This window comes from Atractosteus spatula, chromosome 1 (assembly GCF_055471065.1).
Source record: "Atractosteus spatula isolate fAtrSpa1 chromosome 1, fAtrSpa1.hap1, whole genome shotgun sequence".
NCBI lineage: Eukaryota > Metazoa > Chordata > Actinopteri > Semionotiformes > Lepisosteidae > Atractosteus > Atractosteus spatula.
Genome location: NC_142706.1, coordinates 72,373,942 through 72,400,142, shown reverse-complemented (window position 1 = coordinate 72,400,142; position 26,201 = coordinate 72,373,942). Strand labels below are relative to the sequence as shown.

The window sequence follows — 26,201 nt, the reverse complement described above, 5'->3', positions numbered from 1 at the left end:
GCGCTCTCTGGCTCCGTGCCAGGCTGTGCTGTGCGGCTTGCGACGGTGCGCTGCTGATGCTCACTGACCGGCTAGTTAGTGTTGGCTTTAACTAGCAAAGTTTGTGCACAGGAGAAAAGATGACTGTGGATCCCAGCAAGTCAGGAAGAGGACCGGTTCGTTCCTGATGAAGAGCTAGTTCTGAATAGTGATTCAGCTGTCCACAGTTCTGACCTGTCCACGAGGCCTGCTGCTGGTTACTCTCTGGCAACCTCCACTCTAGACTCTTAGAACAAAGGAAAGTTCTGGCACTCGGACACACTGGCCGTTCCGTGGTTGTCCGGGCTGAGTCTCGGGATGGTCAGGAGGCGCGCTGCGAGAATGTCCTGCCCTTGGGAGCCTTCTGCTCCTGGGCCGTCCTGCCCTGGAATTCTCCTTTGAACTCCCTTTAGAACAGTCCACAGAATCCTCTCCAGAATCTTACTGAATCTCCCGAATCTGAATCTTGTTGAATCTGAATCTTGTTGAATCTGAATCTCCAGGCCTGTGTTGCCTGTTTTTACCTGGAGGAACTTCAGCTTGTTGATTGGCTGAAAGTTCCATGGGCATCAGAGTCCCACGTGGGTTACTCAGCCCTACCAGTCCCTGATTGGTTGATCAAGGTGAGATATGAGTCACTTAGTCCTGACACTTAGTAATGCAGTCCAGATGTCCATCCGGCACTCCCTAGACTGATAGGCGCCAGTGGATGACCATTGATCATGATAGCCAGACTTAGCTAAGTGCATCCCCCTTTGGGAGCTGTCCTAGGAAACCTTAAATCATCTTGCATGAATGGTCTCTCTGTGGCTGCTCCACAGAGATGAACAGAGAAATGGGGCCTCATTTGGGAAGCTCAGAAACACTTAATTCTGCCTTATTATTAAGCCTCGCCGCTACAGCGGCAACATAAGTTTTCATTTTTAAACCCAGTTTTCTATTTTGGCTCAAGAATCAAAGCGGTATATACAGTGTGTTGTGAAATGATCTGAATTATAGAGATGTTGGTAAGCTAGGATGTATGTGGGATTCAGAGATTTCTCATATGACTCACATTAAGGAGCACAATGAATCCCACCCATCAATGCTGTATTCATTCGATTCATTTGAGCATCTCTGTATATGAATGGGGGTTGTCTATAATGTTGATTAAATTAACCTGTTTGTGTTTTTGCATGTTCATTTGTTGTTTCTCTGCTAGCTGTTTGCCCACGTTTTGAAGATTGTGGATTCTTTTCTGTTTCCCATCTGTTTTAGATTTTTCTTTGTTTTGTTTTTTTTTCTCCCTGTCATTTTCAGTTCTCAGGATTCATCTCTCAGCTCCGTCTCCAGAAGTGACTGTGAGAGCGTATCTGTCACCACTTGTAGCCTGTCCAGCACATACACACCCAGGTAACCTCTGTCTGCAAGGCTACAAACACTCACAGAGGCTACATTAGTAAGCAGTTTCCCTCTCTTTCCCTCCTTAGTGGGTGTCCTCATGCCCTCTTGACAGTGTAACAGGGAAGGACAAGGCACAGGAATGAGAAAGAAAAAAACAGTTACATTGCTATTTTTTGCTTGTTTAAAAGGGAATACACATTTGTACAGTATGTTCTTCAATCTTAAGTGGGAATTCTCATTGTCACATAGCCAGATACAGTGTGAATAATACTCAGAAGGAGCCCTGACCAGTACACAGGTTGTGGTCTGCAACCAGGAGTTCAAGCCTGGGTGAAGTCATACGCTAGCTGTGACCAGGATTCTTCAAGCAGAAGCATGTTATTGGCACCACCAAGTGCGATGTGGGATGAGTAGTCTCGACTCTCTGTGACCCCTGTAGCTCAGATGAGAGGCATGAAGGTGGGTGGGTCAGAGGAGTCCGCCTGCACTTTCTCACTCTGTGTGCAGTCATGGGGTTTAGCTGAGACATGAGAAACATAATCGCTATTCCACATCAGGAGGGTGCCCTAGAGTTCTTGGATGGAAAAAGAATGGTCTGATCTCACCGTGGTGTTACCGTTGGCAGTGCTATAGAGCCACACGGCAGCTATCAGTGGGGAAGAGAACAGAGTGATGAAGCCATTTCATAGATGGGGATTATTAGGAGGCCATGATTGGTAAAGACCAATGGGACGTTTGGTCAGGATGCTGGGGTAACACCCCTGCTCTTTTGGAGAAACGCCCTGGGATTTTTAATGAGCACAGAGAGTCAGAACCTCGGTTTTACGTCTCATACGAAGGACGGTGCCTTTTTGCAGTGTGATGTCCTCCTCACTACACTGGGGTATTAGGACCCACACAGACCACAAGGTGAGCTGCTGGCTAAAATGTATAATATTTATAATATAGCTGCTGGAGGTAAATCTATTGGTTGGATTTTCATATTTTGGCTCATGCTTTTCTTAGAAAGTATGATGCAGTACACCAGCCTGATGCTTTTAGCCTTTCAGTGGCCAAAAATCAATCTACAACAGCTTAGAAATTGCAGCTTTCTCTGTGTACCAATATCCCACTGTGAAGTCCTTCAGAATTTTTTGATGTTCAAATCCAATCTTGACTGCTGCAGTTTTGATTATTGACCAAGCTCAATCTGTTCTCACGCGCGGTCAATTATCCATCGCGAAGAACATGAACTGCACTCCTTAGCCTCTTTTCTTCTGCAAGCTGCCCTGTTTGATTGGTTGGAGGAGAACGGTCTGGTCTCTGATCTGCAGATGCTGGACGGAGCATCAATGTCTGGGCTCTTGTATGCTTTGGAAGCTTGTGCAATGACCATAATCATATCAAGCAAGACCAGTGTCTTATTAAATTTGTCTCAAACCTTGCACAGGTATTGGCTTTTCTGTTAAGAGTTAGAGTTTCATGTAGTGACCTTAATTTTCACAATGCATTGAGCTCTTGGAGGTGATCTCCAGGTTCTACAGACAATTTAGCTCCACATCACATCCGTTGCATGTGCTGCAAGTTCAGAGCAGGGTGAACACAGGGAGATGCTTGTCTCATGACGGATGCATTCATCAGGCGTAAGAAGCTCACAGGTGCGTACACTTCTAAACAGTAAGACAGCCAAGCAGAGTTCCAGTGAGGGTTTGTGGCTCGGTAGTACCTCATTTCTTTCTTGCCTTTTACGCGCCTGAGCACCTGTGCCCACAGCTGTGTTTCAGTGTCCATGTGGTTTACGTGGTCAGCTAGCCGCACATGTGTTGTCTGTGTTAGCTGTGTGGCTTCCAGAACCAGGACACAGCTGGGGGTAGCACAAAAGAAAGGCTGACAGGGTGTTCTGTCAACGGTAGTATCAGACTGAACACATCCCCTAATGGTTATTGAGTGAAGGACCGTTGTGTTAAAATAACAAAGTGTCTTCTGCACACAATGACATACTGTTCTGTTACAAAGGTTCCACCCAGGGCTTTATCTAACCCACAGTTTTGCTGAAACTGCAGAGCATACGAATCAGATCCCCTGCTACTGTTGTTGGGTGATTTGCTGTTTTGCCACATCTGTTTGCCTGCTGATGTTTTGCTGCAGGACATCTTTGTCATGATACGAGTAGGTGATATGAGCAGGCGTCACTGAGAGGAATGGTTTAGATACAGCCACACAGATAGAGATTATCACTCTGAGCATCTGAGCACAGATAGAAAACCCTCCTATCAGACAGTACTGATGCACGAGGGCATAAGGATAAAAATGATTGCTTCTGAGAATTTATGTTAGAGGTGATTAATTATGCATTGGGTCACAAATGGGATTCTGAGAAACAGCAGTGCTAATCCAGAATGAGATCACTAAAGGTGTGGTACCAGTACGTGGGCAACATGAAACTAAGGGGCTCTAACTGGGCATGTTTGAAAATTATGAGCTGTTGCAGTGATGCTTCAGCTTTCTAGGAGCCTAGGGCAGAGATGCAACAGGATTTCTGGAAGGGGGAATTTTAGGTTTATATAAATATATCAAAAATACCTGACAATCAAACAGTTTGGAAAAAAACAGGACAATATACTTTTTGGGCCTACGTAGCCCATTAGGTTGTTAGTATCTAATTGATCAGAAGATCTCGCCTTGAAAGAAGCCAGGGTACTGGCTTTAATAACATGGCTGGCTTGCTTGTTCCACACTCCCACAACCCTTTGAGCTGACGAAGGGTCTCCAGTCCTTGGCTGTAGTTCCCACTTGTGTCTCCTGATTTGTGTTTCACTGTTCATTCTGAAGAAGTCTGCTGGGATGGTTTTGTTGATGCCTTTGAAAGCCTTGAATGTTTGCATCAGATCGCCTCACAGTCTTCTCTGTTCAAGACTGAAAAGGTTCGGTTCCTTGAGCCTGTTAGTGTAGGACAAAAGCCTCAAGATGTATGTTTGCTCTTCTCTGGTCTGATTTCAGACCAGCAATATCTTTTCTACAACATGTTGACCATGTTACTAAATTACCACAATATTCTAAATGAGGTCTTACTAGTGTGTTATACAATTATGTTGTAACATGGTTTGGAAATGAAAATTTTCAATGCCATATAATAAGATTTTTTAGTAGTTATTGAAAGTGAGAAGTTGTTCTCAGCTGACTTTGCATGAAGATCATATTAAGTTGACTAAAATGAATAAAAACATACCTGTGCATTCAAGCAGCCCCCTTCCCTTGCCTCAGTGTTGTCACTTACAATCTCCAACATTTACCTGTCCTTACAGGTGCAGTTAGCTTAGATCATATCCTTGATTACTCAGGAGGTGAAGTGTCAGTCAAACTTCTTCCCAGCCCAGCTTGGCTGAATCATGCTTTAATTGCACACTAGCTCCATCCTGCCAGGAGTGCTGGCAAGAAAAGGGAGGTTATCTGTGTGTGTACATGAGTTTGGAGCTGACAGCAGTCTAACGCGCTGTATGGGGCTTTTGAATGTTATTTCTTCATATGGACAATGGCTTCTGGATCGGCCACTAACAGGGACGCTTCCTTTATGCTCTGCACCCCTTTTGAGAAATCGCATAAATAACTTCCTTGCAGTGGACGCGATTTGAATTACTCCAGTTACTTTTTTAAGGTTTGGCAATGTTTGGAATTTTTCGGTGAGATTAAGTCTTCTCTCTTACGGGAAGCAGACCCTACACCCAGCAGAGAACAATGTCAGTCTGTTCATTTCCTCCATCTACCGAAGGGGTACAACTAAGTCAGTCTTTCAGCACATACTGTACAATGGAGTTTGCAAAAACGCACCTGGCTGGACAAACACAACTTTTTTGTTGTTTGTGTTGAATTGGTGTGATCAAAATGTCCCCAATGTTTAACTGAGAACAGTCAGATGGGAAGTGTAAGGTCCCTGAAAGACACCATTAAGAGCGGGGTAATGGGAATATCACCATGCTCAGCACAGTGCTCAGCACAGCGTAGTCCTGGTGAAAACACTTGCACGACTGCATCAGTACCTGGTGAAATCTCTTTTTGGTGTTCACAGATGACCCTTAATGCAAACGGATAATTCTTCCTAGCTTGTGTGTATAGAACTTGCTTTAAAAACTCCTTCACGTTAAACCATAGAAGTCTGTACCTCTTTCTTTCCTGGGGGGAAGCGAAAGTGTTCCGGGCACATTTTAGTGGTAGAAAAGGAAAACGTATCCTTTAAAACAGGATTCCGTACTCTCTTTGCCCAAAGAGTTGTGGGAGTCTGGAACAAGCCACCCAGTCATGTTGCTAAAGACAATACTTTGGCTTCTTTCAAGAAACAGCTGGAATGAATCCTTAAATTGGTGAACTAGTATCTATCATATGGGGCCTCCTATCATTTGTCATTTTTCTTAGGTTGTTATGTCTTTTCTGTACCTTATTCCTCAGTGTACATGTACAGTAGATAGCTTCTGGTGTTTTCCAGCATCCACAGATTTCCCTTTTTGATCCTTTCACAATAACTGCAGTGAAACTGGAATAAATTACTAAGGATAGCTTCCAGTTACTGAGCAGGGTCATTCTCATAGCCCTCCCATTGCAGCTGTCCTGGAAAATTGAAATACAGCTTAAGTGAATGTTTTAATATAGCATTTTGGTCAAGCATTTTGTTTTAAATGAGGCTATCGATTAAAGTGCTCTGAGGATCATTAAAGGCCTGTGGAAGAGCAGAGCTCAGCAGAAAGTGGAAAAAAAAGCATTGATTCCACACTTAATCTGCTGCTAGTTTAGTGGACGCCTCAAATTAAGTCTTATTACACACACTATTATACATTCAAGAGTATTCAAAAGTACACATTTATATGGCCACTCTAATTCAAATGGTGATAGGAGATTTTATATCTGTATGTGACAGCAGATGGGAGCAGATTTCTACAGAGTACCACATTCTCCCTACAGGAAGGTGTGCCAAAATTTGCAGCTCATGAATTTGCATGTAAACAAGAGAGATCAGCAGTCCTTTGTTTTGGGGAAATTTGCCACTCCTGAGACCCCTCCGGGGGTGTGATGCCGATGCTCACGTTGTTCCCATCCCATACAGCCCTTCTCAACAGAGATTAAATTCAATCAAGTGTCGCAATGTAGAGAAACTGCCTACTAACGCTACTGGTGCTGGTGCTGTTAACTAAGAAAGTTCAGTATCTTCAGCCCGTCAGTATAGGAGATTCCTTTAAGTCCCAGAAAACATCTGGCTGCTTATTTCTGGACTGATTCCAGAGCAGCAGTATCCTTTTAACAATATTCTTTTTGGTAATGCCCAAAATTACACTCTCTATTTCAAGGGGGGCCTTGTTAGTACATTGTTAGCATCTTACAATTTTAGCATCCCTTATTTTGAATTCAGCACTCTGTATTGTGACAGTCTGTTGGGAGTGTTGTAACAGGATCTTTAAAAGATCACAAATACACAGCTGTAAGTTTAAAAAATGCCAGTGCTTTTTATTTATAGTGCAGGAAATAAAAATAAAAAAACGTACACTAAAACAGAAGACTGATCTTCTTTTTGAGCTACTGACTAACTTCTGCTTGAAGCTTCTCTCTATCACAGCTGAGCAGCTAAACTGCTTACCAGCCTCAATCAAACAATTCTTATTCCCCCCTAGAATCTTCTTAAAGACTTCCACATGTTCAAACTCCCAGTTTAGTTTCACAAAACCTCACAGATCCTTCAGTCTGCCGTGAATGGGACACAGAGAGACTCTGCCCTTCAGACATCCACTGACTGAAACAGGAAGCTTCTGCTTCCTGCTCATTAAACAGTCACCTGACCGGTTGTCCTCATGTAAGCCATGCAAACATAGGGAGAACATACAAACTCCACACAGACAGCACCCCAGCTCCAGAATTGATTCCAGGGCCCCAGCACTGCAAGGCAGTAATTCAGTCCACTGCACCACTGTGCCACCCCAGTTTTATACAAAGTTTGCTAATCCTCTTGTTCTCGGGCATTAAGATTGAGGTGAAGCAGATCCTCTCCTGTTTACAAACAGACCATCTTTGCTAAAAGCTCTTGGCCGTACACCAGTTCTTCAAGTACAATCTACTGCCCCTGCTGCTCGGACCCTTGACAGGAATAGGCCTTCAGATCAATTGTATGTTCTGTTTTTTTATAGCTTATGTCCATGTGTTTTTAAATAATCTTTTACATTTTAGATATATCTTTTGTGCCAATGTGCTCAGCCACTGTGCTGAAATCGAGTCTATTTGTTTATGTAATATCACCTACCAAATCACTGACCCTGGGTCGTATTTAACTACACACTTTGTGCTGAAGCTTTTATAAACATTGCAGATGGCATCGCCATCTAATAGAACTTAGCTATTGTTACTTAGCAATTTATTATATATAATTAATGCATTGAGCTATTTAATTACTATTTAGCTATTAATAACTAAAGAGTCATCATGTTACCTGAGAGCCCTGTGAGCAGTGGAAGAAGCCATCTGAAGCCAGGGGTCTGGATTATACCCGTATCTGCTAATCGCAGCCTGTAATCGACCTGCTTGCTTGTTTAGTCTTTTTTCTGCACTCAGGCCCCGTGATCAGAAATACTCCAGTAAAGCTCAGTCCTGGTCCTGCGTGAACCCTCTGATTTCTGTTTCTTGTTCCAGCCAAGCTCATAGTCAGAGGCTGATTTATTTCAGATTTTTCTGTCCAATGTTACTTTTTAATGTGCTTTCAGCTCCTAAAAAGCTGAATGAGGTTTGCAACTGGTATGAACTGTTTGCTAATTGGTGGGTTTCAGGACTGCCTGAAATGCAAGTAACTGTACTTAAGCAGAAGGAAATATATTAAGACAGTTTTGTTAGAAATCAAGGAGCAAATTCTTAATAACCAAGTTGAGGAGAGAACATACAGAGTCCTAAAAGGTCACAGGCAAGTTACAGGCACTAAATAGCAGTAGTGCAGACACAGAGCATTCTGGCACCAGGACTAAGTACTAGAGGTCTAGTTTTTTTTGCTGTCTGCACTCTGCCCTTCTCTACATCAAATGGCACTTGCCAGACATTTGCAGTTTTGAATTGCTTGCAATAGAGATAATGCACCTGCAAAGCAAAGCAAAGGCTCAGAGTGGAAAGGTTGTGGCCTGGGTTTGAAGTGGTGATGTAGTCAGTCAGACTGAATTTTTGTCTTTACCAGGTTACCTCTGGTTCTAATGGAGCTGTTAGTAGGGCAGACAAATCAGGTGTCTTTCAGTGCCGTCTCTCTGTTCACTCTCAGCAAGACTGCCGTCAGGATCAGTAGTAGTAGTTTAGTTTATTGCCTTATGTACACGTACATTGGAATTCTTAATCACACTGATCTCTCTGGACATGCACAGTACAGCAGACGACACCACACAATGTAGATGACAGGAACAATAGATATGTTGTGGAAACATACATAAATATGTACAGTAGTAGTGAGACCAAGAAAAAGGGTAGACTATGTAAAAGGTGCAGAGTGCAGATGTTTATTAAGGCCCTGCAGTTTGCTGTTGAGGATGTGCGCTGCAGTGGGATAGAAGCTGTTCTTGAGTCTAGTGGTCCAGCAACCTGATAGCAGTTCCCTGCGCAGACCTCTTTCTCCTGAGTCTCGCAAAAGCAGGGAGCTTTACATCCAGAGCACAAAGGAGTGCCTGGATGGGTGAAACCTTCAGGCGCATCGAATCAGTGCAGACAGAAAATGTGGAAAAGCCATTTATTCCCTGAACTACTGGAGCTGCTGGGAGCAGCAGGTTCACACTTCTTCTTGTTCATAGTCCCCTGAGCGCTTCAGCTGTCACAGTGGTTAGGAATGAGTTAGGTGCTTCGGAGCAGCATTTGTTTTCACTCAGTGCAGTTTCGTCAAGTAACCCCTCTCAGTCTCTTCTCTGACATCGAGCACACAAAATGCACATCCAAAATCGAGCACATGTTTTACTGTCTTTTCCGTGCTTTTTATTACTGTATAAGCTGAAGGATATGGCTTATGGGATATGGCATGAGGGAAACTTCAATGCAATTTTCATATTTCAGGGTTAGAAAGAATCAGCATTGATGAGGGTTTTGCAAACCACAATAAAAGCAAAATGTACACAGTAACTTGAAAAGCCTCCAATTTACACCACAAAATAGAAAAAAATTCCAGATATGCGCAGCATCGTGTTCTGCGATTCAGAATGAGGCAACAAAAGTTCCCGTGACGTGAAGTGACCCTTATGACATTGTAAACAAGCAGGCCTGTGGATACATCTTTTTAAATCCAATAAAATTATTATTATTATTACTATTGTTATAGTTAGGGGTTGGTGTCAATGTTGTTCAGTATTCTTTATGACTAAGCTGTGTGTGTTTCTTGTATATATACAATATATAGGATTTGTAGAAAGCCTTCATTTTCATATTGTTAGTTGAACAGATTTCTATAATGAGAGAGCGAGAGCTGCATTGGGAATGGTATGAGATGTCCATTAAAACCTATTTAACACACAGTATCTTTTTTTTTCTGGGTTGCTGTTTGATGTTAAAATGTATTAAGCAAAAACAAAATATTAGATCTCTGCAGGGAAGAGCACCTTTAAAATTTCTTAGATAATGATGCTATTTATTATAATTGTTGTTTTCCTTCCAAACGTTATTCACAGCAAATGTGACGAGTGCAGCCGTGCTCTGCCCCTGCCAGCGTTCAACCCCGGTCACCCACGGGCTTTGAGCACCAAGCACATGCAGCAGCACTCCCTGGACAGCTGACAAGCCCACCTCACGGTTCTCTGCCATAGCAGAATTTTGTGCTGTCTCGATTTAAAAAAAGAGTGACTTCTGTAGGATTCTCAGTGCACGGAGCCCTGTTACAAATAGAGAGAATCCACAGGTTGCAAGCCAGTGATATTTCCCTTGCTCACAGGTGCATGTTAACAGGAGTTTCAGCAGGCCCATGAAAGCCTTTCAGGGTGGTTTGTCTCACAGTCACATCACTAGTGAACAGCTGAAGCCTGCCAGGATAGCCTGTATAGTCTCCATCACTGGTCAAGCACTGCAGGACTGCACAGGACCTAGGGCTTTGGTGAAGCAACCATAAGATGAGTACAGAGTTTGGGAAAGGACTTATGAAACTAAAAAATTATTGCTTCCTTCAAAACCGGAGCGATAAAACAGAAATGATCGTGCCTCATACTCTGCACCATGCTTTGTTGTGTTTGTTCCTGCATCCTACTCCCTGTCATTAAAGACTGCGTCCACTGTCGGTGCACTGAAGCCGTGAGACACAATCTCCTCATCGTGCTTACTGTCGAAGACATGACAACTCAGGCTGTTGTATGGAGCTCAGCAAAAATGCATGGCCATGGTCACATGGCAACAGGATCAGCAGATGTTTCTTTCAGTCCTGTTGCAGTGCAGCATCCCTGTTGCCGATTCTGATTGGTACATCACTCAGAGTCAGTGTTGCTGAGATCGCGTAACAGGGACCTGTACTGCATTGTCTCCACCACCTACAGCACGTTCAGCTGCAGTTCAGTGGATTTGAGCTTGAGACCTATTTTTCCTAAAAGGCTGGGAAAAGACGCCATCCAAATTTAAATAATGCACTGCACACACTTCCTTCAAATGTTTGTTGATTTGCATGTTTTTAATATTACCAGTCGTCATTAAAAGTGGATCATTTTTTTCTGGCTTATTCCTTGATTGTCTTAAAGTTCCTGTTTGAAGGAAATCTGAGAATGGCTCAGTGGTTCACTGTTGTAGTTCTTCTGTCACTTTCTCCGTTTTCTTCACATTCAGGGCTCCTCCCTTTATTGTGTTGTTGAGTGTTTGTCCTACGCTGTTGGCTACAGCTGAGGGCTGATATCCTGCAATGCCCGTGCAGTGGGAGTCCAGAGCAGTACAGTTCCTCAGTGCAAGGGAGACTGAGTATTTAGTCACCTGCATCAGCCTTGTGTGCATTTCAAGGAAACTTACCGGTGCTTTAGTGCAGGTAGTTAGCTAACTCCATTGTCTGTTGAGGAAATGTGTTTGAATGGATTGTGAATTTTGTTGCAAGTGTATTGTTAGGATCATCTGAAATCAATTTAGCTAGAGCGCTGAAATGAACTCAGTCCTTGAACAAAGTATTTTTAGTGTTTAATGAGGGAGCATTTGAATGTGTGGCTGAAGAAATCAATGCTGGATTAAAAGAGAGGTGAAACAGTGCAGAATTCACAAAGATGTTATCAACAGCAGAAAAGAAATGTATTACAACTTTTTCTGAAGGCTTTAAAAGTGATTTAGAAGTATTTGTAGCAGTTTAGGGTGTTCTCTGTAGTGAATTAAACCTATTACCCTTGGCTAGGTCCAGCGTTAACGTCTTTTCACTGAGAGATTCAGTGAAACATGCAATCTGACCCTGTCTTTTGCATACAGCTGTATTTAGGTTTGCGCTAGAATAGCTTTGTTATTGAAATGTTAACTTTGAAAGTTCAAACAGACATTCTTCCATAACTGTGCCAGCCTTCTGCACCACAGAGCTTCCCTTCTGTCCTGCTGTCTTGGGGAGGAGGGGGGCATCCCTCACCGACCCTTCTGACCCCCCCCCCCCCCCCCCGAGTTGGAAAGGGGCGGCCAGCGGGCCGGGGGGTGCTGTGGTGACCCTGTCCTGTGCTGTGTGTTGAGCAGCCCCGTCAGCAGCCTGACCACCAGCTCCTGCACCTCCGAGGACCTGGACCACCAGGAGATCCAGCAGGCCCTGCAGGCCGCCAAGATGGCCTCCCGCGACAAGATCCGCTCCCGCTTCCACAGCAGCAGCGACCTCATCCACCGCCTCTTTGTCTGCATCTCGGGTAGGGCGGGGCCCCGGGGGGGGCAGCTGGGGCAGTAACAGCCTGCGCAGGCCTGGTGCAAGATGTCTGCCGGACAGCGTTCTCACATAGGCGCTCGTCCAGACGTTGACAGCGTGGCTTCGTTTTCTCTTCTAGGCAGAAGAAGAGACTAATTTGCACGTTCGGGCCTGCGGTGCCTGTTCCCTAAACTTTAGTAACTTGTTTGTGTCCTACATGTTTTTCGTAGTGACAGCCTGCCTTTGAGAACATTATCGTGCTTCTGTATTGAGTACAGCCATTACAATCAAGTTGTAGCAATATCCAGATTCTGTCACGACACGGCAAGGTGAAAAAAGAGCAGCGTCTGACTGGGAGCTCACAAGCAGGGAACACCGCAGCAAGAGGGGAAAGGGCAGCCAATGAAGAAAAGAAAGACATAAAAGCAACCCAGCTCTCAGGGCTGCAGAGCGGTAGTTGCAAAGGCCAAAGAAAGCACTGAACATACAGTAAATTAGTAAAACCGTAGAGGGAAAAAAGAAAACTGGTGTAAGGAAGCTCAGAAGTAGCAATCGCACAGTAGCTCAGCTAATGACAGAGCTCTGAGTGAAGGGCCAGAGAGAGTATTTAAAGAAAATTGGAACTAATACTTAGATAAAGTAATTAGCCGCCCGCTGGGAACAGTGCCTTGAGGTGTGCTGTGTGGGACCCATCACCGGCGCTTGCTCAGGCATGATGCTTTTAACTTGATACAGGGCCTCACTGCTTTTGGGTCTGGGGTTGGACTCTCAGTTGGAGAGCGTTCCGTGTGGAGTTTGCATGTCCTTCCTGCATTTCTCTGTGTGCTCTGGTTTCCTGCCACCTTCCAAGGGCTCTAAGCTGTCACTCTGTGTGTGTCCTGCAGTGGGCTGGCATCCAGCCCAGGGCGAAGTGCACATGTGTGCGTTTCACCTTTTAAGAGCTGAAACCAAATTTATAAATATTTTCCACATAAAAAACTGAAAATATGGAGCCCGTGAAGACAGCCTTCCTCCAGGACCATAGATGGGATTGATTTAGTCCACAAGTTGCCAAAGTCAGTCCTGAGGTTACACTTTTATTTTTTTTCTGAGCTGACAGTTACTTAATTGTCCTCATTACTTACAGAGTTAGGCTTTCCAGCTAGCTTTCTTTCTGTAATTAAACCATGAAGTTTTAATTCAATTAATTAAAGCTCAATTAAGAGTTTAATAAAGTAACTGAGACCACAGCTAGACTTAAACTCAGGATTTAGGCAGCAGTCATATTAACTCAGGATTGTAGAAGACTATGAGGGGATCCTCAAAGCCACTGACAGTCAGTGATGTAAAATTCTTTACAATCAGCAGTGAAACACAAACCAGAAGACACAAGTGGAAACTACCTGGCAGCAGATTTAAAACCGAGAACAGGAGGCCCTTCCTCATCCAGAGAATAGAGGGAATGAGGCTGCCCAGCAGGTGTTGTTGCAGTTGACACCCTGGCTTCTTTCAGGATCCCCGGATCAGTGAACTAACTAGCAAACAGGCTAGATGGCCCGTTGGAGCCTGCTCCCGCTTGTAGGCTCTCTCCGGGCCGTGGGAGTGGCAGCCGGCCGTGCGCGTGCGTTAGTCTGGGCAGCTGCAGCAGGGAGTTCTCGGTGGCTTTCTTAATGACTGTCTGGAAGAAAGTAGGTCAGCAGTGCTGTAATGACAGATGAAAGAGTGCTGAAGCTCTGCCTGCTCAGAGTGGAGGACACTCTCATGCAAGGCCTTTGATATCTGGGGCTCTGCATGCATCCCGAACACTCACCGTGCATATGAATCAGTCAGATTGCAATCAAAATGGATTTATTGTACGTGTCTCTACTTTTGATTTTAAAACTGAGCTGGTGCTAGTTCTAGATTTGGAGTCTCCAGCCTCGGTTTTGGAGAGCCCCAATCCGCTAATTTTTTATAGGTCATCCTGAATCACTCCTTTCTAGAGATTGCAAACGCTTGTTTGTTACTGCTCAGTCAAGCAGGCTGCATTCTGTGAAGGATACTCTTGTTCTGAAAGGCTGCAGATTTTTTGTTTCAGGGGATCTGTAAATGTCGTTGTTTAATGAAATCACCCGCAATTCATCAAAAGTGTATTTTTCCAGTACATTTTAGAAATGGTTGATTTGTCTCTAAAGACCCCGATCGTTACCTGATCTTTTTCAGTGTGTTCATTATTTTCACTTAAACACCGCAGAGTTGTTTTTAAGCAGATTATTGGCTACCTTTAGTGTGATCTAGTATTGGGGATATTTTTTCCAATGGTGTACAGATGTCCATATGTGACAATAGTTATCCTTCTGGGATATGGTCAATACATCTTTATCCACCATTCTCAGGAAGAATATCACTTGCTCTCCCTGCTGTAATTATTGAATGGTGAGTCTTCATTAAGTCTACCTGTTGCAGAAAATGGGGTAGCTAGTTAGTATAACTATTGCCAAAAAATTATTGCCATGTGTTGACAGCCATGACTTTCCCTCCCTGGTAACTGATGTGCACTTGCCTTTCATTAAAAAAATATTTAAAACCAAGAACATGAGACACTTCTTTACACAAAGGGTTGTAGGGGTTTGGAACAGGCTATCCAGCCGATACCCAGTTTTCTTTCAAGAAATTCTTTCAAGTCCACAGATCAATTTGCTACCAACTACCAAACAGGTTGGATGTGCCAAATTGTCCGTCGTTGGTAATTTGTCTCATGTTTTTAACCTTGTGCTTATGGAGTTATCTGCCTTTTTATATACGCATTTGCCAGGCGTTGCCGATCAGCTGCAGACGAACTACGCCAGCGACCTCCGCAGTATCTTGAAGACACTGTTTGAAGTCATGGCTACCAAGCCTGAGGCAGACGACAGGGATAAGCAGAGGAAAGGTAGAGTGCTTGTTCTTCCAGGGGGAAGGGGAGGAAAGTGGTTTCATCTGGCAAGACAGTGGGCCAGACATATTCTGTATTTAACCATTACCTCTGTTTCCTGTCCTCTGAATTTTGGAGCACTAAGTCTCCAAGGAAAATCATCTGTTCTTCTCATGTTTGTGTGTGTGAAGCCACGGACTCTTGTAAGATCACAGATCCCTGTGTTTGTTAGCTCCTGGAGATCCGCTCTTGCACACGTCGTCTGTGCCTGAGCTGTCTGATGTAGCAGCTCCAACAGAAAGTGTTTCTGACCCAGAAAGAAGAGCATCGTGTAGCGACTCACCTTCATGTTGCGGTGTGTCTCCAGCAGGGCAGGGCCGGCGCAGTGCGGCGCTGGAGGATTGCGCGCTGTGTCAGGAGACTGTCTCCTCTTCGGAGCTGGCTGCCAAGGCCCGGGACGGCCAGTTTGAAGGTAAGGTGCTTTGATAACAGAGCAATAGGTGTTTAATCAAGAACCTACTGCAGCAGTGCTAGACCCTACTGGAACCTACTGCAGCAGTGCTAGACCCTACTGGAACCTACTGCTGCAGTGCTAGACCCTACTGGAACCTACTGCTGCAGTGCTAGACCCTACTGGAACCTACTGCAGCAGTGCTAGACCCTACTGGAACCTACTGCTGCAGTGCTAGACCCTACTGGAACCTACTGCAGCAGTGCTAGACCCTACTGGAACCTGCTGCAGCAGTGCTAGACCCTACTGGAACCTGCTGCAGCAGTGCTAGACCCTACTGGAACCTGCTGCAGCAGTGCTAGACCCTACTGGAACCTACTGCTGCAGTGCTAGACCCTACTGGAACCTACTGCAGCAGTGCTAGACCCTACTGGAACCTACTGCTGCAGTGCTAGACCCTACTGGAACCTACTGCTGCAGTGCTAGACCCTACTGGAACCTACTTCCGAAACTCTTGTATAAAGCCTTGCAGGTGTGAAAGAAAAGCAGTATAATGTTAGTTCATGCAGCTTTCTCCTATTTTCTGTTTCTTAACAAGAAGATAGTAATTACTATGAACTATGACAATATGAACATTAGTTAGCTATGGCCATTTCACAACACTTCAAAGTAGTACTGTCGAAGCAGAATGCTATTTTGCTGTATTAGAGGCAACATCAGCAGCTATGGACAGCTGTTTCGCCCATGTGAGGGCTTATCAGTGGAGTATGGCTATCTTTAGTAAGTGCAATATTAATGTTCCCTAATTCATATACATGTACATATTCTATACAAGTTTGTCATTGTTTGATTCCTGTGACAAATGCTTCAATGGGATCTCATCTAATTGGCAATAAGAGCACAGAAGAGGGGTTCCAAATGAGAGGAACCTATTCATCCCATCTGGCCATTTGGCAGTTAATAGCTTTTTGACCCAAGGATTTCAACCTGCTGTTTCCTGAAAGAAGCCGGAGTGTCCCGCCCAAATGCATGGCTGGGACTCTCACAACCCTTGTAGAAAAAATAAAGACACGCGTCTCGATGCGCAAGGGCTGCTGCGATCGGTCTCTCGTCTCTGCGGCCGCCCGGTCCCCCGTCTGACCCTGTGGCTTCCCTTCCCCTCAGATCCCCCGGACTGGGTTCCCGACGAGGCCTGCAGCTACTGCACGGCCTGCAAGGCTCCCTTCACCGTCATCCGCAGGAAGCACCACTGCCGGAGCTGCGGCAAGGTACACAGCACCACACAGACACGCCTCCACTTGCCTCCAGCGGGAAGTCCGGTCAGGTGCATGGTTCACATCATGGCTGGTCACAAGTACCGTTTGTGCTATCCATGCAGTGCTGTAGGATTTCAACCTGCCTCTGCTATACCTTTGTCATGAAATGAAGCTGTATTGCACATGGAAAGACTTCCCACACAATCTATGCCTCTTTATCTTGCAACTCTAATCATAGAGGTTTATCAAGGTCAAACATCACCGCCGGAGGCTGTGTCCATGTGGAAATTAATCTGAATATGCATGAGAGTTGGATCATGGTGGTTTCCAGTGGAGAAAGCAGCCCTGTTAATAGTAAATATTTGATGAATGGACTCATATAAAGCAGAAAACACAAAGATGAATCACCCCAGGGGAGGGTGTTTTCCCAAGGTGTGCTTTCATGTCTTTTATGGACTTAGTTTACCCCCAAACTAAGCACATGTGCAAGGCTTCCTTTCTCAGATGGTTTAGAGCGAGTGTTCCCTCCTATGTTAACAACCACAGATCGGTGGCTGGTTAGGCACAGAGCTGGAATAGAACTGAAAGAGCCAGGCAGTGGCAAGGAGAAAACCAGTGCTGGGAAAGTACCATGGGGTTGAGTAGGTGAGACAGAGAGGCCTGCTGCTGGCCCAGCACACAGGAGCCACAGAGAGATCTGCTGCTGGCCCAGCACGCAGGAGCCACAGAGAGATCTGCTGGTGGCCCAGCATGCGAGATCCACAGAGAAGCCTGGTGCTGGCCCAGCACGCAGGAGCCACAGAGAGGCCTGGTGCTGGCCCAGCACGCAGGAGCCACAGAGAGGCCTGGTGCTGGCCCAGCACACAGGAGCCACAGAGAGGCCTGGTGCTGGCCCAGCACACAGCAGCCACAGAGAGATCTGCTGCTGGCCCAGCACACAGGAGCCACAGAGAGATCTGCTGCTGGCCCAGCACGCAAGAGCCACAGAGAGGCCTGGTGCTGGCCCAGCACACAGGAGCCACAGAGAGGCCTGCTGCTGACCCAGCACACAGGAGCCACAGAGAGGCCTGCTGCTGGCCCAGCACACAGGAGCCACAGAGAGGCCTGCTGCTAGCCCAGCACACAGGAGCGACAGAGAGGCCTGCTGCTGGCCCAGCACACAGGAGCCACAGAGAGGCCTGCTGCTGACCCAGCAAGCAGGAGTGTGCCAAGCATGAAACACCATTGGCTATGTCAGTCTGGTATGAAAAGCACATAGTGTGAGCTCTAGTGTTGTTTTGCAAAAAGTTGCTGGTGGCCTGACACCATGTCCTTAACTTCACTTGTTACAGGCATTGCACATTCTTTCAGAGTTGAAACGTGTGCCGTTGAGTAACGAAGCATCTCCCTGTGTGTGATTGCAGATCTTCTGCTCCCGCTGCTCGTCGCACTCGGCGCCCCTGCCGCGCTATGGGCAGATGAAGCCGGTGAGGGTGTGCACGCACTGCTACATGTTCCACGTCACGCCCTTCTACAGCGACAAGGCCGGGGTCTGATGCCCGCCGTGTGCAGACTGATCGGGGCGAGCAGGAATGGACTACAGCAGTGCCCACACGCCAGTAACAATAATAGAAACTAGAACAGAAATTATAACTATAATAATAATACAATGCTACAGTTAATAATGCGTATAATAACAATAAAAATGAAGGAATTAAAGGCACGGAGAGGAAACCTGCTTAGATGGTTGGCGAAAGAGAGGGCTGTTTTGTACAGACGTTTTTTTAGTTTTAGTGACAAGCTGCTATAAAGGAAACCAGCACCCAGGAGAGACTGCAAGTGCAACACAGCTTCCGATTTCTCTCGGGACAGGCTGCTCGTGTTCTCTTAGTGCTGACTTTTAGTGCAAGGATTCACAACGCTAACAGGGCTCAAATCATTTAGAAAGAAAGATATAAAATGGTTTTAAAAAAAGAAAAAATCACTTTGCTGCATCACTGATTAATCCAGTACACACATGATGGTTTACATAGTTTTAATGCCTTCAGTGTTCCGCTTCCCATGATGCAGCAGGGTAGAGGTCAATGACATCCCTGTTTCCGAAGAGCAACAACAAGCAAGCAAGATGTTAAGACATGGCAATGAATGTGTGCAAACAGTTTTGTGTTGCTGTACATTCGATGCCTGACTTCAGTCTGCACTTTTAATTTTGCCTTCGGAATAATCCCAGTGGACCTGGATTTGAACGACAAGGTCTGAGACGGGGGTCCGAGCTCTGCTGGTGGACCGAGTTCCTGCTTTAAGACACAAAATCCCTCACGCTGAAGTCCGTATCCTCTTAGAAGTACATATAACCCACATTTAAGCAATGGAAGCATTTTAAACAGCCCTCAAAAAGAAGCCAGCTCACAGAAGTGCTGGAGTCGCATTGTCGCAGCACTAGCGCCAGGCCAGCTTGTTGTTTGTCGCACACGTTCTGTTTTCCATTCCTGGCCTCTCGGGCCAGAGGCTGCGTTGAGAACGAGTCTTACATCAGCACGCTCGGCCATACCAATGTCAAAGCGTGCTGTCTCCACTGCCCCCTGGTTCAGAGAACTGAGAGGCACACCAGGGCAAACTGCGCAGACCGCTGAGCTGCAGCTGCCCAGGTACAGACAGGGGAAAACAAAACTAGGGAAAAAAATCGAAGCACAGGTTCAGACACAGACAGTGAAGCGGTGAATCGAACCATTCGTCTACATCTGTTTGCCCCATGCTCTTCTGTGGGATTCAATGGACGGAAAAGTAATGAAATTAAATTACATTCGTCCACGTTATTATTCAGGAACTCTAACCTAGCATTCGCCGAGATTTCTCGTAGCTCCTTACACAATGGCGCCACCTTGTGGTGTTATAGAATAGTAGCGGCAGCGTGAAGCTGCTGCCTATTCTTTTCCCAGTTGGATAAAACCATAAATGCATTACTGAAGACACTGATTGCAGGACATTAAACACAATGGGTAAGCCCCTTACCCACAATGCTCATCTCCGGGCACCTTCGTTGTTTCCCCCCACTGTTTGGTGTTTTATAAGTCGGAAGCCCCCCAGAGCATCTAAATACTGGCAGGTGTCTGAAAGGCACTCTTCTCAGAGTCACTGGGATGGGATGACAGAAAGCCCGCTGCTCTTAAGGGCAATTAAAACCCCTCCATAAGTGGAAGGCCCCATTCCAAACCAGGCAGGAGAGTAGAGTCATTCCTGCACTGGAGCGCTGTTGTCCTGTAGTGTCTCTGAAGGTCAAAGTCATTTCAAAGTGCTAGGGCCTGTGTTTCCCCAATCCCTGGCAAATGTCAACACTTTTGTGGGAAGTTACTGTTATTTACTGATTTAATCAATATACACCTTGATAAACTGGAAACAAAAGAAAATGAGTCACGTTAAAATGAATAATAAATTAGTCAAATTAAATTTCTGTAATCTTAGGTTCAGTTACACCTCGACTTCAGTTCAGATTTCAGTTACAGCTGCATAATTTTATAACTGGGAGATTTATTGAGAGATAAAAACATTTGTACAGAAATGTTTTCAGAAATATGTTTTTTGGGGGGTGTGGAGGTAACATGTAGGACTGTCTTGCCAAGTGTTCTACCAGCTGGTTTCTGTTCTCTTCGGATTCATCAATATGAAGAGCAGCATGACTGTCTGCTTTCTGGACTGAGCGTCTAGGATTGTCTATAACTATATATGACAAACTCAGCAAAATCCTCACCGACTCAGGCCAAACCAAATTACAGAAGATAAGAAGCACACTTTTTTCATTAGCTATTTCCCATGCTGGTCATTTTGTACCTGGAGAACAGATTAAGGTCAACAGTGTCAGGTCACAGTGTAGCAATAGCAGTGTCACGTTTCTAACGTGACAGACAGGTGTTTCAAAGTAACTGTCAAACCTTCAGGCTGTTGTCCTTTGGGGTCCAGGGGTTGCTGGTTTAGAGTCGGGCTTTCAAAGTCAGAAAACGGTTCAATGAATTAACTGGACGAGTGACACTGTCATCTGACGTGCTGGTGATCTCACCACGTGACGCTTCTCCCGAGGCCCATGTTGGTAACCATAACTTGAATGATGTGCACCTTTGAAATCATAAAAGAAAATCTTAAATACTTCTTATTTAGCAAATAATTACAATGATAAAGTCAGTGAGTGATACGTTTTAATAAAAGCTTAAGACCCTTGTTGAAAGTGCACACTCATTTCTTCTGTGTCAGTGCAGCTAGAAATGAGAAACTTCAGCGCCATCTACTGAAACTTTTTTTGGCACATAAACCAATCCAAGTACCACTTCTTTCGTAATCCTCCAGCACTGTTGGACAGCTCTGCTTTTTTGCCTCTTCTTCTTCCTAGATCTTAATGAGGATCCTATGAGTTTTTGTTTAATGAATTGAACAGTTTCTGGCTTTTGACATACACATTGAAGATGTGTAAGCTTTTGGTGCTCATAAACTAATCTGATGTTGTTCCAAAAGTGCGAGGTTTACAAAACCAACTTCTGTGTGGGGTGGAGAGAAACTGAGAACTGGACTGTTTTTAACACTGCAATTGAGTTACTGTAAAAACCACTAGAACAGAGTGATACTGAATCGGACTTACTGAGCTGTCTGTGTAGACGAAGTTCTTTGGCTCTTCAGCAGAAAAGCAGTGGTTTTGATTGAAGGGATGTGGTTTCATTGAAGTACAAAGGGACTCGAATCAGAAATGAATATTAACCCAGGTGAGAGAGCAGTCGGAATTGTATTTTTTATTTGCTTCCAAATCGATTATTTGAACACAAGCGTCTGATTAAAGATCAAATTGGCACAGTAAAGTGGATTCTCTCAGTGCACTTCTAGTTTTACAGCTGAAATTCAAACTCGGCACCTGTTCTTGAGGCAAATTATTCAAACTGCCTCGTTTTGCTTTGCAGTCAACCTTCGCCCCAGCCGTGGTGGGTAGACATACGGCAACACCTTGCTTGCCTCTTCAGTGGTCTTAAACACCAGAGTTAGTGATGTAGTGCCCTGGGGCACAGTCCATTCGGGTACGTCTGGTGCCTCAAGCCACAGAACTGTAACATACTGAAGTGTAATACAGTATATCCAGATGAAGCAGAAGAGGCATTGCTGGCACACGTTCGTCTAGCACAGACTAGTAATTGGCTGAATGGACGGCTGAAAGGGAACGTCAGCGGTGTGTATGAGGAGTAGATAGAGGGTCTAATGAAAGAGAGACTTTGCTAGACTAATAACTTCAACTGGAAGTATCTGAATAGATCCCCACAGTATTCCATGTCCTTTGTGACAACTCCCCTTTGTGTATCACACCGGTTGCTTTTGGTCGCCGAAGCCCTCGCCTGTCTCCACCTTTCTCTGGGACGTCCTGTTGAGCTGAGCTGCATGAGTCTGGCTGGGAAGTGCGTGTTTGAGCAAAACTGCCCTTCTGGCAGGCAGCTACCAGGCCCCCTGGCTCTCGGCCGAGACTTATACATTTCCCAGTGAATCCAGGTGGAACTGCTGGTCCCAGGAAGGCTTCCCAGTATTTACTTTAATGTAACTGTGGTGGCCGTCAAAGTAGCTTCTGGTGTGTGCACACCACACCGCTGGAAAAGACATAGATTCAGTGCAGAAATAAGAGGAAAGGGGCTGGACAAAAGAAATGGCACGAACTTCTTCCAACAGCAAGGACACGAGTGGCAGTGTGGCTTCCTGTGGCGCGGAAAGCTTTATCAAAACAGAGGGAGAACGGAAGCAGATAACCCTAAACGGCTCCCGTCCTCTGCTCTCATGTCATTCAGACCCTTCACAGCCTTGACGCTGTGGACAAACTGCATGACGAGCATGAGAACACCAGCCCCAGAGTTTCACACTTAGCAGCCATTCCACACTGCTTCTATCCGGTCCACAGATTCCAGTCCTCCGGTGAGCCATGTTTTTGCTGCAAAGCTCTGTTTGCATCACAGTGCGAATGCATCTGGAAGAAATGAATGTATATGAGCAAGTATGCGAGAATAAAGAACTGGAATCAATGGATGTAACATGCTTGATTAACCAGCACTGGAATTTGAAATGAACTCTGAGGCATGATTTCCTAGATAATGGGTCTGTAATGTAACATGATGTTGCCGAATAGTGATCCTGTTCAGATTTTAACCTTAATCTCAGGCTTCACGTTGCTGTGATTACAATGGTTTATTTTTGATTAAAAAACACTTTCTGAAAAGAACAAAAAAAAATCCTTCTTTTTTAACGAATAAAATGAAAAGAGAAAATGCACAAATAGAAGATATTGCTACTTCCTCTGTATAAACCGAATCATATTTAAAGGACTGGATATTCTATTTATTCAAGGCTTGTTCTTATTTTGTAAATGCAAGTTCATTTCCATAAAAGCTGTTATGAAACCATTTGGGGATCTCAAATACTGTTATTTAGTTTCCATGTAAATAAAAATTACTTTTCTCTTTGAATGGACTTCTGGTGGTTTGCTTGATTTTTCTCAGTTGCACAAGAGACACTGATGCTTAGCACATTTTCCTCAAAGAAAGGGGAGAGTTACGCCTGCATTGTTTGTTCAGAAAAGTCGCAGCTATACCCTCTTTGCTCATTATTAAGAAAAGTTATTTTCTTTGTTTTTAAATGCATTAGTCATTGGCTAATTTGTCAGTTTACCAACAGGTAGGCTCCAGACCCCACCACCATTTTTTTTTTTACCACATGAAGATGAAAAATGAGCCCGAAGCTCCGTGAGCCATGAGGCAGGGCAGCGGAGGACAGTACTGTAGGGCAGCTCTCCGCCACCGTTCCCCCAACGCTGCGCCAGAGAACTTGAACTACAGTTCAGACTGTGTCGTTTCACACTCTGGCCCTTAAAAGACGGAATTAAAACGGGAGTGAGTGGCGCCGGTTTGGGATTGTGAGTCAAAAATAAAAGGCTATTTCCCACAGAGCCTATATTCAAAACACAAACTGAAAACTCCGTTGCTTGCTTGGGAGAAACAGAGTGCTGATGTGTTCTGAATACGGGGCGCTTGGTGACGGGCCACCAGGACGGCTCTGTCCTCCTGCGGGGCCCCTCGGGGCTGTGTGCTGTCCCCCCCTCCTGCGCATTCTGTTCACAGACGGCTGGAGAAGCCCCCGCTGAAGACGGACACGTCATGACGTTTGCGTAGACCCTGATCAGAGACCCTGGTGGGTGATTTCGTTCACTGGTGTAAAAATTCCTTCCTTCAACTTAAAAGTGTCAGAAAACTCAGACATGACCGACGAGTATAATTCTAGGAAGCAAAACCAACAGTCATTGAGGAGCAAGGAATTGTCAACAGTTACAAATATCTTGGCACTGTCGTTGATTACAAACTAACCTTTGAGGAAAACACAGATGCCACGTGTAAGAAGAGCCAACAGCAATAGTTCTTCCTGAGAAAACTCTGCTCGTTTAATGTGTGCAGTACAACACTGACCTTATTCTACAGAACCTTTATTGACTGTGTCCTACCATTCACTGCGGTAGCCTTAATTCATGCAATAAAAACAGACTGAGCAGGAATGTGAAGGTAGCCAGCAAAATTATTGGTGCACAACAGCTACAGCTGTCAAACATCTACGTTAGCCAGACAGTGCAAAAGGCCATTATAATTACTGTCATGACCACCCCTTGCACCCTGAATATGAGCTCCTTCAATCAGGGTGTCGATGTTGACTTTTCTTCTAACACTCACACAAGACAATCAGATATACCCATTGCCAGGCACTAATGTGGCATCTTTCATAAAAAGGGTGATCAAACTAAATTAATTGTAAACCAATAAGAAATAAGAGGATTAAATGTATGGTAATGGAATTGTCATCAATATGGAATAAGAAATGGTGCATCTAGCTTTACTAATATGGAGTTATTTAAACAACCAACATCTGAAATGTGGATACACCAAACTAATTATGTGTTACATTTCTCACAAGACACGGATTGCCAAAAGAGAGTGCGACAGCGGAGAACATTTACTTTTCTTCCTGCGTTACCGCTGATGACCACTAGATGGTCCAAGAAAACAACAAATACAGCCCAGTAGCTTTCGGTCCTGGGAGTCTCTCTCTCCCAATGTGCTGAATGTACCCGGAATTAAAACGGGTGAATAGCACACAAGGTACACGTGAATGCCAAAGCTGAAGTCATATTATGAGTGGAGTATCACATAAAACAGTAATAGACTCACTGCTTTCCCTGACTATTCAAACTATTTTGTTTTAAATAGTTTGTGAGCCTGGTCAGTACCTGGATGGGAGACTTCCTGGGAAAGCTCAGGCTGCTGCTGGAAGAGGTGTTAGTGGGGCCAGTAGGGGGCGCTCACCCTGCGGTCTGTGTAGCTCCAAATGCCTCGGTGTAGTAATGGGACTCTGTACTGTAGACAGGGGACCTGCCTTCGGATGAGAAACCTAGGTCCTGACTCTCTGTGCTCATGAAAAATCCCAGGGCGTTTCTCGGAAAGGGTTGGGGGGTAACCCTGGTGTCCTGGTCAAATTTCCAGTGGGCCTTTACCAATCTTTGCATAAAGAGAAGATTTCCTCACTGTCACAGAAGGTAACTCCGAAGTGTGGGAAATGCGTTTAAAAGTTAGCTTTGTTGCCGAATACACCATCTATTAATTATAAGTATGCTAAGACCCCTTTATACCCACAATAGGTGTTTTTTATCTCCCAGAGGCACCGGTGAGCACACACCAGACAAGACAGTCATCCTACATAATATCACATTTTATTACAGTCTATCAATCTAGCCATCACACGACTGTAACTGCCCACCTGACATACAGAATAACTGAGGGACTCTCTCTAAAGCAGCTCCAGTAAGTGACCTGGCATGTCTTCTTCCACCAGGAACCTTTCTGGTGTCTTGCGGCGATTGTTGGGCATCTTCTCCAACCCCCAGCCTGTTCAAGCCATTCCGGGGCCTGATGCCCCCTCACATCTTGATTTTTCTGAGTCAAAAGTCAGGAAGAGGGGAGGAGGAAGACAATGCTGGAGCCTTCCTCCACAGCTCCCTGTAGAGTTCCTGCTCTCCCAGTCCTCTCTGTATCTGCTCCAGCTCCTTGTGCCCGTGTGCTGAAGAGACCTCACGGCTGGGTTGTTCTCCCTCTGTAATTACAAGATGCACGTCAAACATTTTTTCCTGAATGGCAGCAATAAGCCTCCATAGGGCCAGAAGCTACTTATTTCTTCCTTCTGTTGAATGCTATGTTTGTCAATTTGAATGTGTGGAGTAGGTCGCTCAAATTAATTTCTACTTGAAAGCGCCTCGGCTCCAAGCTTTAAAGCAACAACTTGTTAAAACCAAGCACTTTGACAAGGCATCATCACCATTTTTTAAAAGCAACTTGAACTTCTGCCAGGGCTCAAACCTAGATATTCCACACTGAGTGTGGCTGTGTT

The 26,201-nt window shown here is 45.0% G+C and overlaps 1 protein-coding gene across 4 annotated transcripts in view; it reads left to right on the top strand.

The window, feature by feature from the left end:
* zfyve28 (zinc finger, FYVE domain containing 28) overlaps window positions 1–23,243 on the top strand; it is a 174,411-nt gene extending 151,168 nt beyond the window's left edge. Inside the window, exons 9-14 of one of the 4 annotated variants that reach the window (XM_088918575.1) lie at window positions 1,318–1,410; window positions 12,046–12,209; window positions 14,979–15,095; window positions 15,448–15,549; window positions 16,693–16,796; window positions 18,188–23,243. In XM_088918575.1, coding sequence (XP_088774701.1) covers window positions 1,318–1,410; window positions 12,046–12,209; window positions 14,979–15,095; window positions 15,448–15,549; window positions 16,693–16,796; window positions 18,188–18,319 — 712 coding nt within the window. In that variant the 3' untranslated portion in view covers window positions 18,320–23,243. Of the gene's footprint in view, window positions 1–1,317; window positions 1,411–12,045; window positions 12,210–14,978; window positions 15,096–15,444; window positions 15,550–16,692; window positions 16,797–18,187 lie in introns of all 4 variants that reach the window. The other 3 variants (XM_088918565.1, XM_088918584.1, XM_088918594.1) reach the window with 3 other exon arrangements.
* Window positions 23,244–26,201: the final 2,958 nt, after the last annotated feature.